Source organism: Caretta caretta, chromosome 6 (assembly GCF_965140235.1).
Source record: "Caretta caretta isolate rCarCar2 chromosome 6, rCarCar1.hap1, whole genome shotgun sequence".
Taxonomy (NCBI): Eukaryota; Metazoa; Chordata; order Testudines; family Cheloniidae; genus Caretta; species Caretta caretta.
Window position 1 is genome coordinate 27,601,449 of NC_134211.1, and position 15,488 is coordinate 27,616,936.

Sequence of the window (15,488 nt, forward strand, 5' to 3'; positions counted from 1 at the left end):
AGTGGAGAATTCAGCCTTCATTGTTTATAATGCTGCAAGGAAGTTACCCAGATTGCACAATACATACACCCAGGGATACTCTCTATCTAGACCATAGCTCAAATATAGGCAGGGTGCTGAGCACTCAGCGTCGGAGGGAATCCTTATCTCAGGGTTCTGGAGAGCGTCAAAGCACCTGCAATGTCTCCCTTCCAATGAAGTGTATGTATAGAAACTCCTAATATAGAGAAAAGGTTTGGGTAGATCCTTTCACGGGTCAGGGAACAAAAATCACCCATCTCCTTTTCTTTAGGTGCTTAACTCTGATCACTCTCTGTTTCCGTCTGAGTGCAGCTGATTTGTGGCACCAAAATGCAGGCAATGTTACAGACATCAAGTGGAGCTATGGATTCCATTAGTATTCCAGACCCACCATTATAGATTGGCAAACAGCATCATCCAGCTCTTCCTATGGATACTGTAGGACATAACCATAAAGCCAGCACATCCTTTGGGCAGGCACACAGGGGTGAGGACGAGGAGAGTCACGTGAAATTTTCATAACAAAACCCCCACCAAGTAGTTTGGAGATTTGTTTTGCCTGTTTTGAGGCTTTGTCGCCAGCCTGAAACTTGGGCCTGTTTTGCAGTTGTTTGTGATCTTGGGCTGAGTTTCATGTTGTCGTGGGGCAGCATGTGGCTTTGGGCACAATCCTGGTAAAGCTGAACAGTTTAGGTTGAATTCTGTTTTGAGATTTGGGTTCACTTGATTTGTCATGCAGCTCTAGTTAGGAGACCTAATGCTGTCAAAGCATTTTGAGACCCTTGGATGATATACAAGTGCAAGGGATTACTACTATTATTATTACTCTTTGTTGTTAATTGTCTTTTTTGTTGTTAGGGGCATGCTTTTGGGACCCAGGCCATCCCAGCTCAGTCTCCAGCTCTGCTACAGACTTCCTGCGTGGCCTGGGATAAGTCACTTTAATCTCATGTTCTCCCAAACACCACTTGTAAAATGAAGATAATACTTCCTTCTACCCACCCTTTGCCTTTCTTGTTCAGTTCGACGGTAAGTCTTTGGGGTAGAGGGTTATCTCTTTCTTTTTCATTGGGTCCCTGATCTTGACAGTGGCTGCTAGGTCATATGGCAATACAAATAGTAAATAACAACAGAATCTGTTTTGGTGGGGTCAGGGCCTGGAAAGGCATATGCTTGTTTTAAAGGCATAGGCAACTAGGCCCATATAGTATTTAGCATATATCAAGTCTGGGTTTCAAGTAGTTTTACAGTCATGCTAGTCATGGGTGAAATTTACTCCTTTGTATCATTTTGGGTCCAATTCTCCAATCTGCCCAGATCCCTTTGCTACATAAGTGGCAGAAAGTGAATTTAAAGTGGCCAGAGATTGTCCCTGGAGAATTCCCCCTGTGCAGGGGGAATCACTGCTGGCTTCAAGCTGCTGCCATGACTTTACACCTCCTGCCCCAGAAGCTGCCCCCTCCCTGCCAAACATAAGGGAGCGGAGAGACAGGGACATGGTGAGTTGTTGCCAGGAGGGGAAGTGTGGCAGAGCAAAGCTCTGCTGCGACCAGTTTGTCACTGGTTTAGAGCCACCTTGCATTAGTGGCATCAGTTAAAGCTCCTCGCCCCCCCCCCCCCCGATGGTTTAATTTAAGCCAGGGCCAGACAGCTGAGAATCAAGGAACCGTGAGCTCAGGTCCAGTGGAGAATCACTGCCTTTATGTGTAAATGATTAACCCAACACTTGAATGTTCTGTCATGGGCATTTCCTAGGAGAGACTCCATTGCATAGCTCATCTCTTATCTACATCAGTAGCACTTCCAGTAGAGCAGGGCAGAAAATGGGAGGAGAAATAATGGCATGTTCACAATTTCCCCCTCATTTTTCTTAACATTTTTGAAATGTTCTGACCAGTTCCAGTTTCCACTTAAGAGCACCCCTGTGTGAACGATGGAGTACCAGACCATGAATGGCCAGAAAGCCATGTCATCACATAAAAGGAGCTATTCAGAGTCATAGACTAGGGGCTAACTTCTGCTTTCAGGGTCAGCCTGAGTAAAGATATCAACCTCAGACGTCTGTTGACTTCAGTGTGTTGCATGCACAAGACTGAGTACAGCATTTGGTCCACTGCATGCTTCTGAATCTGCCAATAAGAGGGCCCTGTTCTGTAGGCGGCTACTGTAATAGGTGGAACAATTTCCCCCGTTTCACCATCTTGTGAGTTTTTATCACATTGCTATAAAAACAGCATACATAACTGTACTTGATATCTCAATCATAAGCAACTAAACAGGCTATATGTTAAAGAATATGTTATTTGTCTTGTATCTCCTACAAAGTTCTATGAAACTGTACTGGAGTTTAACAGATAGAAATTGAAGGGAAAACATATGGATTGGGGTGGATCTCTTGCTAGAGACATTAGCACTAAATAATCCATTTTGGGTTCCTGGTTAATCCCGGTTGTCTGTAACTAGGCAGTGTGACTAATCCAAAGGTTTTACAGTATGTAGAACATTCATTACTTGCACATTATGGATTTCCACGGAATGCTGAGACTCTCGCTAAGTTTCACACACAGAACAGTACCTAGGAGTACATGATTACTCTAGAAAGTGAGTATCAAGATGGATTCATGCACTGGTCTTTCTGATTTGCAGACAAGGCTGTGCAGAGCTTGCTTTTAACAGCGCGCCTCTGATCTGATCTGATTTTGCTGTCAGTGGTGCATAGTGGTGATTAGGATCAAAACTCCAGTAACATGGTTATGGAGCCCATCTCCATCAGTTGAAGTACAAATGTGTTATAGGGCTGCTGAAAATATATATATATGTACTCTTTTAATCAATTATTGCAGAAATGGATAATTTGCTGTCACTATCCGTACTTCATAGGTACTGTAGTAACAGCTCACATTAGAGCACTCATGGTGACAAAACAGTTCCACATTGAACCAAAGTTACACGTATTCTCAGGATACCGGTGTGGAGTTGAATTGAACTCGCAGAGTTCTTGGGTCCCAAGTCCTCAAAAGTTCAAGGACCAGGATATGTTATTGGAGGAACTTAAAGCAAGGGACTTCTGGGTAAGAAGTCATTCTCTAGCTCTCCACTAAACCACTCCGAGTCTGGTGTCTCCCTGCCCACATAACAACTGGGTAGCTGGAGTGACATTCAGTTGTGACCCACCATTTTGTGAGTGCCCTCTTTTCCTCCTGATTTATAGAGCCACAAAGCATCTACTCATGAGGAAGTTACTTCCTTGCCTGGAGATGACTTTGTGATAAGCATTTGCAACCTGAGGGGAATGGACAGATCAAACCGTATGTGTGCATGAAGGGTAAAACAGTAAAGAGACAGTCTATCACATGGAGTGCGGTCGACCTAATGCAATGGGAGAGTTTTAAAACAGAAAAGAAAAAAAAATGAAAGCTCTTTACCATCTAAATGAATTTTACATAGTTGCATAAAAGGAAAAAACAAAAACAAAAAACCCAAAGTCACCGTCCACTTCCTCCCACTTTTCAGAAATTAGCACTGGCATCCTAAAATTCACACACAAAGGAAGGTCTCACTTCCTTTGTGCTTCTTTCAATGACATCAACATGCATGGCTATGAGATGAAGAGACAATATCTCACCCATGAGGAGTGACAAAGCAGAATTTTCTTCAAAGTAAAAAATGATAAGAACACAAGACCATCATAGGTGAAAGCTAGTTCTTTCAAAATGCCTCTTTGTGACTAAAGCTCAGTCAGAATCACTCTATTGGTGACCTGTTTCATCTAACACAATACATGCTGAGGGAAGTATTTTGTAACAGGCTGAAGAATGCACACTGTACAGCTGGGCTGGAACCTCTACCAAAATGGTTATGGTGGTATTTTAAGTGTGAGCTGCTTTGAATTTACTGTTTCCATACAGTAAATAAATAGATGATATTCCACAGGTAGAGTAGATTATGGGGTAGAATCATCAGATTGGAGCCCTGTAATTTTATGCTATATGTGAGGATTCTCATAAAACTGAGATAGTCCCATAATTAACCACTAGCCATGGGATATTATAATATATTCCATGGTGACTAGTATTTCTCCCCAAATGTAATTAGTATGAAATTATAATGTTACTCTCATTGGGGTTTTCTTCTATTGCTGACATGAATCCATATAATTAAAAAATAAGACTACCCTGTTGTGAGATTATCACTCATTGCTGTTTAGTACAAATTTGCCAGAAACGACCAGTATTATCCCTTTTCCAGTCAACCTTTACTACTAAAAAGTTGAAAAAGCTGTAGATCATCAACCCATGCTTTCATGAGGAGCAAATATGTTTTAGCTACTGTAGTTCAAAACTCTTCATAACTCTAAATGCTAAACTCTAGTGTAATATAGAATGGGTTGGTTTGCATGCTATGGAGTTAACATCCTTACATCTATAATTGTCTCCTAGTGAGTCATTTTGTGTTAGTGTCAAGAATTTAAGCTATTTTTCTACTTTGCAGTTAATCATCTGAAAGAGATGGGATTGCCTTGTGAATATGCATGTTGGTGTAGTCGTCCCTCCAATTTAGTAGGCACCTAGTTTCTTTAATCAGATGCACAATACCTGCCATTTAAAAGCAGCTGAAGGGTCACAGCTGGAAACAAATTAAAAAACATCTGGCTTTTTCAAATTCTGACCCCGTTGTGTCAGAAATCTCTGTAAGAGCTGCATACTCAGCTCCTGCACTGCTAGGAAGCATTCCGCTCTCAGGTGCCTCCATGATGCACTATAGAGTCCAGCAACATGGCTGTAGAATGCTAAAATTTTCTTCCACTAGATGTAATTGCTCTTCAAAAATATCTTGAACCATGTATTCCCTTGACCAGGACCAAAGTTAAGGCTCCTGGAGTATGATCTCATCCTTAATTTTGCTGAGCAGCCTCCCCTGCGCCATTTGTCCCCGCAACCTAGACTTCACACATGATATTCAATGTGTGGTGGTGGGACTGTAATGGATAAATGTGCTACCCATTGCTCTAAGAAAGCAGTCTGACTGAATCTTAAATCTCTACAAGGTATGGAGGTTAAAGGTCAGATGGACATTCCTCTAAGAGGTTTCCTACCTGCTCTGTTAATTTCTAAAATTTCTTCTTGGGCCAGTGGGCATGTGTCGCTCTGAGTACTGTGGTGTGGAGAGTTTACGACAGATTTACAATAATTGGGGGATCCCAGCTGGGGTGGCCTCGGGATATGCTTCTTTTTTTTCTTTGGTAGCTTCTGCTTAGCCATAGCTAAGGAGTAATACATTCCGAAATTGTTCACAATGACGGGGACAGGCATGGCAATGGTCAGCACACCTGCAAGAGCACAGAGAGCCCCCACCAGCATGCCTGACCAAGTCTGAGGATACATGTCTCCATAGCCCAGGGTAGTCATGGTGACAACAGCCCACCAAAAGCCGATGGGGATATTTTTAAAGTGTGTATGTTCACTGGCACTAGGATCATTGGGTTTAGCACCTATTCTCTCAGCATAGTAGATCATTGTGGCAAAGATTAAGACGCCCAATGCCAAGAATATGATGAGCAGCAAGAATTCATTTGTGCTGGCACGGAGAGTATGTCCCAGGACTCGCAGCCCCACAAAGTGGCGGGTCAGCTTGAAAATTCGCAGAATTCGCACAAACCGGACTACTCGTAGGAAGCCCAGGACATCCTTAGCAGCTTTGGAAGACAGGCCACTGAGTCCAACCTCCAAATAGAAAGGCAGAATGGCCACAAAGTCAATGATGTTCAAAGAGTTTTTGATAAATTCCACCTTGTTTGGGCAGAAAGTGATTCTCATCAGGAACTCAAATGTAAACCAGACCACACAGACCCCTTCGATATAGGTCAGAAAGGCCTCAGTCTCCGCTTCCCTGTAGTGTCGCACGTGGGTGTCGTTGCCAGTGAATTCAGTCTCTGTTTTGTTCACGATGGGGTTAAATCTCTCGTGGGTCTCGAGGCAGAAGGTGGTGATGGAGACCAGAATGAAGAAGAGGGAGGCGAATGCCACGTACTGTTGAAGAAAAGTCACAAGAGAAATGTTAAACGGTAGATAAGGTACTAGGGATTTATTTCTGAAACACATACAGAAAGCTGTTGGATTATGACAACTGAAGGTGTTAACAGCTGTAGTGCCTTCTACCTGTAGATTTAAGACATCATGCTTCATCTGCAAAGACAATCATTCAATCAGGCTCTGATTCCTTAAAGCACTTAAGCATATGCTTACATTTAAGCATGCACTTAAGTCTCATTGACTTGTATGGAACTTAAAGTTAAGCACATGCTTAAATGCTGCCCCAAACAGGGATGCCTTCCTGAATTGGGTCTCAGTGACTGCTGAAGTTACTGATGGAAAAGACCCACTAGCTCTCAGAATCCACTTGCTCTAAAGTGCAAGATGTACAGTGGCTGCCATAAAAAAGTCAACATTTATTAACAGTTACCACTGTCTTTTGTGTGAGGTGTAACAGTTATTTCCTATTCTAAGTTTAAGGAGCAATTGTGGCATTCCAGATCTCACTGTGTGGTAGCTGCTGCTAAATGTTGACATTAACGGTGGCTTCTGCAGGTCCCCAAAAGAGGGCAGTGTCTGCTATTACAGAATGATGGGCAGCAATTTTCCATTTGTTTGTGCTGAAGATACACGGCCTCACCAGAGCCAGCAAAACATGCAGAGGACTGGCCACAAGTCACACTAACACCTCCTATTGTAAGAGTCTCCACAATTAAACCCCTCAGCCATCTTTTCCAAACCTTTCCCAGAAAGAGAGAGAAATACAGGGCCAGATTCTCAGCTGGTATGAATTGGCACAATTTCATTGGCTTCAGTGGAGTGGCGTCCAGTTACATTGGCTAAGGATCTGGTTCATTACCTTGTTTCCCGTCAGAATGTGAGCATGCATTCGAAAACCAGATCATTTTTTTCCAAGCTGCTACATGGTTTCTTGTTTAATCATGTCACAGTGAAGGTGGGAACGTCCTCCCAAGGCCCTGGGAGAGTTTGAATATTTGTTTTATCCACTTTTGCTCTCTCTTATCCCAGCTTTATCACTGGATGTACTCCTGATTTATGCCAGTGTAACTGAGTAGAGGATGAGACCCAAAATGTACAACTCTCAATAACTCCACTTTCTCTGCCTAATCCCCATCAGGCATTTTAATTGAGCAATTAAATAAATCAATACAAAACACCCTTTCCCCACCCCAAGAATCTGTATGCATCTAATAATGTTCTTTGTATGTCAGTAATGGAAGCATCTCTTTGTAGATGCTGGAGATCTGTCTTCCTCAAGTTCAAGGTGTCTACATGTAGTGACCCCTTGACTAAGCAAGACACACAGGATACTTTCAACTGTGCCCGAAAGGACATATGCAACTGTATCAGTTTAAGAGCTATCCAAAGAAAATGTAATGTCCTTGGATTACTTTTATCAAGCAATGTAATCAAAATAGGAATTCAGTGGGGTTGGTTTGGTTTGTTTATCGGATACCTGACCAATACCACAGGGTCAGCTAAAAGAAATAGCTGCCAAAGGAATATACCTTTAAAAATAGTATCTGTGTCATTCTACAAGGCTAGCCTACAATCAACTACTGTGTATTCTTAGTGTGTAGCTAGTACAAAATTACACTTGACCTTCACGGTTAGTAAACAAAGTGAAAAGCAAATATTTGACTTGTCTCTACGTACTTCTTGGTATAGAGAGCAAACTGAACTGTTTGCAGAGGGATAGGGGCCAAGCTAGCTTGTGCTGGGATTTTCTGCACTCCAAAAACAGGGGACCTGATTCTGCTGTAGACGAGATCAGAGTCCAGCCCAGAGCCACTGACATTAGTCTTGGTGCTGAAACAAAGGATGATCCACCCCCTTCTTTCTCAAACTATCATTAGTTGTATTATGGTGGCACTGAGAGGCCCCCTCTGTGCTTGGTGCACGGACAGACACCTGACAAAGACTTTACAATCTAAACAAACGGATTAGCCCCATTTTACAGTTAGGGAACCAAGGCAGTGTAACTTGCCAAAGGTCACACAGGAACTCTGTGGCAGAGCTTGGACTAGAACCCAGATGTCCCATAATCAGGAGGCCATTCTCCCTTTCCTTGCACCACAATATCTCATCTACATTTTCTTGTAATATTTCCATTAAGTCTAGAAGAACTGAAAGTAGCATTCTGTGGTTCAGTGATTGTTACTGATTGCTTCCATACCCCTCATGGAAAAGGTCTTATGTAAGGAGTGATTTAAGAAACCATCTTAACAGCTGAATGTAGCTGCCAGGACTGTAGTTTGCTGTCAGGAAGAAGAGTGATCTAAAGGTTAGAGAAAAGAACGGGGATTCAGGACTTGTCGGTGTCTATTTCAGCCTCTGCTATAAATTGGTATGACTTTGGCTAAGGTAAGTTCTCTGTGCCTCAGTTTGCCCATCTGTAAAATGGTTAAGGTAATGAGTGAATTGACTCCAAGGAAAGTTTTGAGTTTTGCAAAGTGCTTTGAGATCCTAGATAAAGAGGCAAAAGCACTGCATACACTTTGGAGTTTGCTTCACTGGCTTTACCTAGCATCAGCATCCTCCCTGGAAAATAAACCACAGGCTCTTCTAAGGGCTCAAAAGCTGAGATTTGCAGTGCAGTATTTGCGACACTCACATGTATAAATATAATTGAACATCACATAGGCCTGGGTAGGATTAAAACAACAAACAACCCCCCTTCCCTCCACCTTTCATAAAGAAATTGGGAAAATATTTACCCTGGGCTCAGATCCTGTCTGCTAAATTTCAGCCTGGAGCAAATTTTTACCCCTGAGTTATAGACCCATGAGAATAAGAGCTTCTGAAAGGAAGGCTGACACATCTGTAATACTGGAAGCAGAAGCACACGTTTCTAAAGCAGAGACGGGAACAGCACACCATCTGATTTTATTAAAATAAAGCCATTATGCTTTTTAACGGATTCACGAAGGAGGCCCTTCAAACAGACGTAAAATGCAGTGTGCCTCCTGACGTGCTTGAGTAACTCCCATGAGCCAGTGTTTGCTGCATAGGACAACCTTCAGCATGACCTCCTTGCACAGCAAGAATCATTAGAAGTGACGATTTCTTGTATTAAAGAGAAGAAACAACCAAATCTGACAAGGCGTTTAAAGCCGCTGCAGTGACACACACTAGCAGTGTTGTTGGGAGATAACGTGACACCAATAAGGTCTCCCGCTATTCGTTCCTGCAAATGCATGTCATGACTTCCTGATAGAGCCAACAGTTCTCAGCCTGTCTTTCAGCAGAGCTCTCAAGCATGTGCTGTAAGTTAAGCATGTGCTTTAGTCCATTCTTGTTCGGCAAAACACAACACACTTTAATGTGGATAGATTTACGCACCTGCTTAAAGTTCAACCCAAGCTTCAGTGATTTGCTGAATTTGAATTGGGGTCTCAGTATTTTGGGTCTTCACAAAGGCTCATAAAAAAATCCTGTAGGGATAACATGATGATCAACCTCCCTCCCCTACCCCACTGGTTACCACTGTACATTGTTATAATTACTGCCTTATAGCATTACCAGCAAGGCTGTCCTATAACTCATGTTTGAAAAAAATACTCCTTAATGATCTCATTCCTGTTGGTAGTTAGTTGCTTTGAAATCAGATTGGATTTTAAGGGGCTGGTTTTTAAAAAGCAGCCTTCCCTTCTGCAGTTCATATTTTGTGCCATAATAACACACGTATGCAAGAGATAGGATCTGTATGCAGAATAGCCATTTGGACAGATGGATCCTGAACATGGTAGGTTTGGTTCTCAATTACAAAAAGGCTCCTTTATACTACCCAGGCCCCTGTAAACTTCCAGAGGGGGGTCTAATGGGACATTGGTGTAAATGAGAATCAGGCCTGAAAACTCGATCGCCTGCATGCACGACCAATGGCATTTATTACCTGCTCATCTCCGATACAGATTTTTAGACACTCAAGGTGGAGTAGCTGGCAAGTCAGTGGCTGATGCAAAAATGGCAGAAATTGGAAGGAAAGAACCACTATTGTCTTCTTCTAAATGTTCTTATACATGAATTAAGTGCTATCTGTAAACTATACTTACCAAAGTGCAAACATAATCTGATCTCCCCAAATGCAATGCAGTATTGTCTTCCATGGACCAGTATTCAATGCTATCAAAGGAACTGCAAGGGAACCCCACATTTCCCTCCTACCACAAAGGCTAACAGCTGCTCTTATCTGATGTCTGACACTACGGTGGCCTTATTTTCAGAGATGCTGAGCCCATATAAATCCCATTGAAGCCAATGGGAGCTACATATGCTCAACACCTTTGAAAACCAGGCCACAGCCCTTTATTCACTGATAATTCCCTCTCCTATTGTCTATCCTGTGAGTTTTCTAATTTTCTTTCTTTCTATTTTATAGTAGAATAACTCTTTTTCACTGTCTCTAAACAGGGTGGGCCAGAAGAGTGGGAATTTTGTCATGTGCCCTTGAGTTATGCAATGGAAACTAACGTTTTTTGATACTTAAAGCAAGTACCGAAAGTGTCGGAAAGTGATCAAAGCTCTTTTATCTGCTTGGACACTTGCCACATGAGAAGGATTCCTGCTGACACTGGAGATGCTGCTGCTGACGCTTTCATACCCAGGAGAGTGAAATCTGAGATTTTCCTAAACTGCAGATGGGGACATGAATTGAGAGGAGGCCTTAAAAGAGAAATTTGCATGAAAATGTAAATAATGCAAAATGTTTACACTTTGGAGGGGAAAAAATGACAATCCTGAATAATCTCTGATTATAGCGGGCCCAAAATTGTCATGCAAATAGTCCAATGAGGCTATTTTAAGAGAAGTACAGAATGAGCTTTCTGCTGGCCCTTTTAAGGGGAGTTCATCGCTATCTAATTTATTTGGCCTCCTGATTTTAAACAAAAAAAAGCGCTCTCAAACAGCCTGATTCTCCATTGCCCTGCATCTTACCGAGTCAATTATGCCAGTGCAAAGTGGGTGTAAAATGCTGCCCAAATCAGAACAATATGCTTTGTTTTGCACAGTGGGAAAAGACAACAAAAGGTGAGAGGCAACAGAGAGCCATGGCTAGGTACTCATGATTAATGGGCACAGCATCTCTCCACCCAGCATGGAGAGAGAATGAAAAACCAGTGGAATTAACACTAATAAGCCTCTTAATGCAGGCTTATTATGCAAAAAATTGGAATGTTTGACTAGGCAATAGCATATGGCCAGGTGCGACTGTCTAGTGCTGGAAATGGCCCTTGGAAACAGTAATATAACCTGCAGTAGTTCCAGTCTTGCAGGCAAGAAGTCTTTACTTTTGCTTATTTTTAAAACAGAAACTTTGTTATTCAGTAGAATTCCCCCTGCAGGACAGGTGGATTCTAAGACAGAAAGGCAGTGAAGGGCAGGGAATAAGGCACTGTACTGGGACTCAGAGGACCGGGGCGCTATTCCTGGCTCTTCCACCGACCTGCTGTGTGACCATGAGCTAGTCACTTCATCTCAGTTTCAAACTCAGTTGCTTTGGAGTTTGTTAAAAATGGTTTCCATGGTTCTGTTCATGACTTAGGCCTCACTTCTGCTAGGGACTGAAGCTCATGCCTAATTTTAAGTGGGTGAAATAGTCCCACTGAAATCTCAAGATACATTGAAGTCAACGTGACCATTCACATACCTAGAGTTAGATATGTGTTTTAAGTACCTGGTTGAATAGGGGCCATGACTGTAAAAGTGAGCAAAAGCAAGGATCTTGTTGAAAAGCAATCTCTGCAGCTGTGAGACCTTTATTAAGAAACAACAGAATGAAAACAGCTTTGGCGTTTCTTTGCACATAGTGCTTATTAAGAAGCTGGTAATACTTAAAGGGAAAAAAAAGTCCAGTCTTGCTCTTGTAGGTGTGAATTCTATAAAAGCATTACCTAGTAGTGTAGCCAGGTCCTGTTCTGTGAGGAGTGCACAGGCCAGTAGTAATTAGCTTGATCTTTCTTTCTTTGCCTCAATGTCAGTTCATTGGAAAGAATCAATACAGCCACTCACTTCAGTGAGCACAGTATTTCAGTCATAGGGCTGTTCAAATTTATGTTATTGTGCTGAGATCTAACAAAGAACTATGCTTACAAATAGACAAAGCCCTTGCTAGAGGATACGAAGACCACAACTCTCGTAGGAGCTAATGGATGCAATGATTATGTAATGTTGAAAAAATAGAATACAGATTGCAGGAGGTATCTCTGATTGCTTTAGGGAAAGTAGCGATCAGATGTGAAACAGCATGTGAAAAAATGTACAGTCAACTGTGGGAAATAGGTTTGTTATTTCTAAATTCTGTGTTTCAACAACAACAACAAACAGAAGTGGATGGATCCCTTGAGCACAAACGCTAATGTGCAGCTAGAGGATACATGTGCTGGCATGGTGACTCTTGGGACATGCAAAACTTCATTAAAATTGGAAGACTGGCTTGTGCAATACCAGCCCAGTACCGCATAGTGAACCAAAGTGGTCAAGAAGTCAAGCACTGGAGCTGACTTTTCTGATTCCCAAGCAAGGGATCAATTGATCCAATCGTCCATCATCTGTTTTGACTAGGACAGGCTTAGCCTCATGGTCTAATGACAACCCTGTGCATTGCCACATAGGGAATGTGGCTTCTGGTCTCAAGTTTTGTTACTACCTCCCTGGGCTGGTTGATGCTGGGAACACTGCAGAGACAGTAGGGTTTGGGAGGAAAGGAACTTTTCACATTGCTATCTAGCAACCCTGGAAGGACAATTCCCATCACAACAGAGACAGGTTTCAGAGGGAGACAGGCCCCCAGACTTCTTCAGCCAGACATATTGGTCAGCTTGATTCTGGGCCTTTGAAGAAGAAGAAGTAAGAGGTGGAGGGATGAAAGGGAAAATGGGAAGATTCCCATCTCTTGAAAATACTGTGTGGGACCACTGCCTTCTCTGTATACGATTCATATCAGTCAGAAGGGCTGTAAATATCCACATGACACTGTGTCTATAAAAACATTATTTAGACAGTACTGTCCAATGCAATAGCAATACATCAGTTGGGAAAAGTATATAAAGCTGCATGCTTCAGGGCATAAGCCAAACAACTGGTGGGGTCAGGAAGAAATTTCCTCGAGGGCAGTTTATTCCATAGATGTCCACTAGAGGTTTCTTGCACCTGCCTCTGAAGTATCTGACGCTAGCCACTGTCAGTGACAGAATACTGCACTAGCTGGAGCATTGGTCCAGTGCGGCAATTCCTATGTTCATTTTCTATTTTTAAAAATGCCAGATCCACTAGGTGATATGTCTGTTTTAAAAATTATTATTGTTACATTCTCCACTGTTCTGTTGCACTGACTCGTGGTAGTGGCATACTTAGTGATGCTTGTCAGGAACTTGACTCATCACCTTTATTCTGGCGCCTATTTTATCCTCTGAGAAAGTCCCACTTACTCCCTCGTACTCGTCACCGGTTCTTTACTCTGTCTATGAGAAGAGCAAAGCAGTTTTTGCACAATCTTTTGACTAGTGAAGGGGGTTCCTCACTAGAAGTGGACAGAATCCTCTTGGCAAAACACACCTGCCTGGCCCTGGGTTTTATCACACTCATGACACTCAGACCCAGTTTGTTGAGCGATTTGCTATGGGTTAGAGACAAGTTTTATTTTTCTGGTTTTGCATCAAAATCAGCCAAATTCATGGTGTCTGCTGGTTTCTTATAACATGCAGCCAGGGGAAACTGTCTCTGACTGAGTCTCATGGGGAGCTTCTGAGTTCATTCGAACTTGAAAAGCAAAGGGTCACTGGCCTACAGAGGGGAGAGTATTTACATGCACCTCTGAAATCACTGGGTTTACAGAGCTCTGCTTCACGCAGGCAGCAGTGCCTTAAGAAGTGCAGAGCATCTCTGCACCATGCCTTTTTCTCCTTGAGGGCTAGAGTGTGACTTGGACTGTGTGCCTGTGCAGGTGGTAAAAAAACCCCTGTTTGGCCCTAAACTGGGGCTACGTGGACCTTAGGTCAGGCTGAGCAGGAGTAAGTACTCCCTCCCTTCCTTCCTTCCGGGAGGGGTTGCGCAGGAAGCAGTGAGGAATAGGCAGAAACTTTGCTACACCCACCCTCCCTCCTCACTGCTCAAATAGCTGCGCACTGTAAAGGGGGTGTAGTAATGTACTGTTGCTTTTAGCTGCCCAAAGCAAGGAGAGAGCAGGAGAGGAATTGTGACTGCAGTATGGGACAGTTGGGATGATGCAGCTTATGTACCATCCCATGCTGATGGGTGACTACTGATACAATCTAACACTTAGTAAGAGGCACAAGGGACCTCACTGTGTCCATTCTCCAACCCAGATCCAATCACAGCAAAGCATGATGTTGCCACAAGTCTTTTGGAGAGGAGGAATAAACGTTTTTATAGTCTTTCGTGGCCCCTTCTGATTGCTCTTTGGGATGCTTTGCACAGGGGCAAAGAGAATCAAATCATTCCAAATACAGAAAAAGAGGAAAATGAGATCTGATCTCCAGCTACGCTAAAAAGAGCAAACCCCTGGGGTTTTTTGGTAAGAGGAAACACTGCAGCATATGAAACAGTTGTGAATGAACCTTAATAAGAAGACACTTGAAATATGCAATGAGGGCTAATCCTAAATTTAGAGCTCTCTAAATTAATGAGCAAGATTGACTTTGCAGCTTGGTTTTTGAGTCCTGAGGTTTGCTTCATGGGCCGAGTCCTTGTTGCTATTCAGACAATAATGCTGATGCTCTGTGACAAAATAAACAGCTGTCAGAGCTGTAATAGATTTTAATGTATTGAGACTGAATGTCTTATAAACCTATAACAATGTGGGCAATTTACCTGCATATTTTTCATACATCAGCTACCCCAGAAGGCTTAGGAGGTGGGTTGGTGTATAAAACATTGTCTCTGCATGCACAGGACTAAGGGCACATTGTGCAGAAAGCCACATCCCACAGAAAACCCACAGATGTAAGCTCTTTGGGACAGGGATTGGCTCTTACTAAGTGGCTGGCTAGATTGTTCGGCTCAACAGGTAGTGATCAATGGCTTGATATCTAGTTGGCAGCCGGTATCAAGCGGAGTGCCCCAGGGGTCGGTTTTGTTCAACATCTTCATTAACGATCTGGATGGTGGATGGATTGCACGCTCAGCAAGTTTGCAAATGACACTAAGCTGGGGGGAGAGGTAGATATGCTGGAGAGTAGGGATAGGGTCCAGTGTGACCTAGACAAATTGGAGGATTGGGCCAAAAGAAATCTGATGAGTTTCAACAAGGGCAAGCGCAGAGTCCTTCTCTTAGGACGGAAGAATCCCATGCACCGCTACGGGCTGGGGACCAACTGGCTAAGCAACAGTTCTGCAGAAAAGGACATAGGGGTTACCGTGGACGAGAAGCTGGATATGAGTCAACAGTGTGCC

The 15,488-nt window shown here is 42.9% G+C and overlaps 1 protein-coding gene across 5 annotated transcripts in view; it reads right to left on the reverse strand.

Annotated features, from left to right (window-relative positions):
* Positions 1-15,488, reverse strand: part of KCNC1 (potassium voltage-gated channel subfamily C member 1) — a 211,099-nt gene that overhangs the window by 60,565 nt on the left and 135,046 nt on the right. For all 5 annotated transcript variants that reach the window (XM_048855833.2, XM_048855832.2, XM_048855831.2 and 2 more), the window contains exon 2: positions 5,117-6,050. In XM_048855833.2, coding sequence (XP_048711790.2) covers positions 5,117-6,050 — 934 coding nt within the window. The remainder of the gene's footprint in view (positions 1-5,116; positions 6,051-15,488) is intronic.